The 3191-nt window shown below is 43.5% G+C and overlaps 1 protein-coding gene across 1 annotated transcript; it reads right to left on the reverse strand.

The window, feature by feature from the left end:
• Positions 1-441: 441 nt before the first annotated feature.
• LOC139729393 (uncharacterized) lies at positions 442-1287 on the reverse strand. The gene has a single exon (XM_071640321.1). The coding sequence runs from the start codon at positions 1285-1287 to the stop codon at positions 442-444; it is 846 nt and encodes a 281-aa protein (XP_071496422.1).
• Positions 1288-3191: the final 1904 nt, after the last annotated feature.

A 3191-nucleotide genomic window follows, 5' to 3' on the forward strand; every position in this document is an offset into this window, starting at 1 on the left:
ACTTTTTTTTATTAATGCCTCTCAAATATGTATTATCCAATTAAAAAGACTTGTAAATTTGACCAATAAGCGAAGTAATTATCAAGTGTGAAATACATGTACGTGACAAAAACACGAATGCTTTCCAGATTTTTGAATAACAGACATGACAGATGGCAATTTCCAAAGATGCCCCATTTCCTTTAGATGCCTTGTGTCTTGAATCTCTTTCATATCCTCCATTGTCTTCTCCGACTGGCTTTCAAGTAACTAAATTTACGAAATGTGTCAAAATGACAAATACAAAAATTTGATAACATCACACTGACATTGGTCGAAGAGACCTCATTTTAAGGTAAGAATACTGTAATTTGTTCTAAAAAAAGAAGAATGATCAACATATAGACTTTATCATTCACATAGATGCATTTGACCGTTAAATATATTCGTCACGAATATATTTCAACTTGACTGAACTTTCACCATCCCATTGCCGGCGATAATAGCTTCACTGTCGGCTCGTTCGGGCTGGACGTTCGAAAGTTCCGAGGTGTAGGGGATTCCGTCTTCCATCATCGCATCGTCGTCGGTCTGTAGCGGCATGTAAGGCGGGAACCGTCCGTCGGGGTCTATTAGAAACTCGTCCGGGTTGAGCGAATCTCGCGACGTCGACGAAACCAGGCTGGGCACAAGAAGCGATATCGCGACGACGAAGCCGCCGGCACAAAGCATGATCAGCCCAGCAAGCTTGGCGGCATCGAGCTTCTGGTTGAAGGCGACGTTGTCCTGGTTCAATACAGCGACATCAGCTCTGCTGTCGACAACCTCCTGTCTCGGTTGGATTAGGTAGCCGAGGAGGAGAGCGAGGACGGCAAGCACCAGAATATTAGTACCGACAAAGACACCGGCTTTCCACCACAAAGCCGCGCACGAACACCTGCTCCTCCACCGTGAGTTGGTGTACGGGTTACCGCACGCGCTCTTTTGGCCGGACCTGGCGGCGTTGTCGTCGTCGACGAAGAACTCGTCTTTGTTTTTCACGCCGGGATCTGCTTCGTAGAAGTTATGGAGGTAGGAGCGAACGCCGAACTCCGAGCTCGACGACGGGGAGTCGACGTTGGAACTGATCTCGCTCTCCGACACGCTCTCCAGCCGAGGGGGCCGCGTGATCTTTCGTCTCGCGATGACGGGAGTTTCCTTCGATGTCGACGGAATGTGGCGAGGGGCTTTATTCTGGCCGGCAGCTGCTCCTCCATTGCTTCCAGGATCCGACACGCTTTGCTCACTTGTGTCATCCTTCCCATCCATTTGAATTTATGTAATAAAAGACCCAAACCTGATACTAGCGACGAATCAATGGGCAACTGTTCCCTTGGGAATTTTGAAATCAGTATTCGCGTCTAACCTTAAATTCATTGGATTTGCAGTTTGCTCACTCGGGGTTGAATTCAGTATTGGACATTAATGATACCCAAGTCAAAATTGCGCCCCAACTTACTTCTCCTTCTTTCACTCCAGAAAATTATGAAATAGGCCGATGTGCTGCTTGATGGTTGTGATTTCTCTTTCCAAAGATATTTCATCTAGTTACAGATTATTGCGTGAAACATTGAAGCACGCATATTTTCTCCTGACTCATATTCAGTCCGATCTGTATCAACGTTTGCGTCACTGCGTGGGTGTCCCACCGCACAAACGTAAATAACTCGACTAGTGAATGCACACACGTCTAATGAATTATGCCACTGGTACGCCAAGATAGTATTCTACCGCTGCCCAATCCTCTGCCTGTAGCGTAATCCAATGCAGGCAACGGAAGACACAAAATATTCCACTATGTCTTTCATTTGCATTGGATGATACCCAATGAAATGTTAGCAGTGATTACTCGCATTACAAGTATTATCCAGTCGGAATTCTATTAGGACGGGCACACGTTGCGTGGTTATCTATTAATCGGATCTTCCCGAATGGAATATGCCCAGTTAGGTTATCTATTAAATGTGACGCGGGATATGATGAGACGAGTCACTGGTTGTGAGTTCCTGCACAGCGGTTTCTACGAAAGCAAGTTGCGAATGACGGATGTTGGAGAAACATCCAAGTGATGCTGGGGGAATAGACAACAATTCCGAGCACCATTCACATTTTTGGAGATGCAAAGCACAGTCCGCCGTTTATTTCCGTCGTCCATTCGATGTTTGAAACACTGAAAAAAGAAGAGAATCATAGAAAAACAACAAAAGAAAGTTAGTATAGGCAATAAACATTGGTAAATCAACAGTTCCTATATAGATATCATATATTTCTATCTCCCTCTCTCGCTTCCTCTCCCTCTCTCTCTATGCTCTTTCTCTCTCTTCTCTTATTTCATTTTCAATTCTGAAAAATACAAAACATGACACAAATCAATATTTCAATAGTTTTGTGTCCTACGTTTTAAAATTGCAATACTTTTAATCAACAGCGCAAAGGGGAACTTGATCCTATATTATTGGGGGGGGGGGGTGGGGGCAGAAAAAAAAAACAGAGAGCAAAATACCTGACAGCAAGACTGATGTAACAAATACAAACCGTTTTATTCCACGCTATCTATATGGCACCACACAATATTTCAATCAGATTACAGGATACCATGAACGGCAATCCAATCGGGACTGCAATAAAGATGTTGTTATTGAGTATGGACCTGGCCTATATATACTAGTATGTGAACGAAAAGCAGAAATATCCCGCATGGATAAAATGTAGCACACAAACGCACCGTAATGATGATACAGCGCAGGTTGCTAGAGAACCTCAAATTCGCCATCGCTATATCACACTAGGTAAAAATGTGAAGGCAAGAATGGACTGTCGAAAGCGTTCAGTTTACATTAATAACAAATAAATTACTTCCAGTACAGAAAGAAAATTGACCGTGACAGGTAATAGGATTTGGACAGAATTCGCTAAGTACGGACTTGATCAGTAGTAAATGGTTCCATGGTCTCATTTATTCCAGTGCATTTCCATCATGTTCCCCCGTAGGAGGTATTCTAACAGGTAGAGAACACAATTTATGTGGATATTGTGGGATTGAGCTTCAGAATCCTACTCGGGCATGTCGGAAGTACGACGTATCCGTCAGGGCTTACGGACATATGAGTTTTCTGACATTTGAAATTAAGAAAAATCTACTTGCGGTATGATATCTCCAGAGCCGATGATAT

This window comes from Diadema antillarum, unplaced genomic scaffold (assembly GCF_040938485.1).
Source record: "Diadema antillarum isolate AM-2024a unplaced genomic scaffold, OU_Dant_1.0 seq00000238_RagTag, whole genome shotgun sequence".
Taxonomy (NCBI): domain Eukaryota; kingdom Metazoa; phylum Echinodermata; class Echinoidea; order Diadematoida; family Diadematidae; genus Diadema; species Diadema antillarum.

Bases quoted from the DNA above. Each gene is read 5' to 3' on its own strand.
- LOC139729393 (XM_071640321.1), bottom strand. From the start codon at position 1,287: ATGGATGGGAAGGATGACACAAGTGAGCAAAGCGTGTCGGATCCTGGA.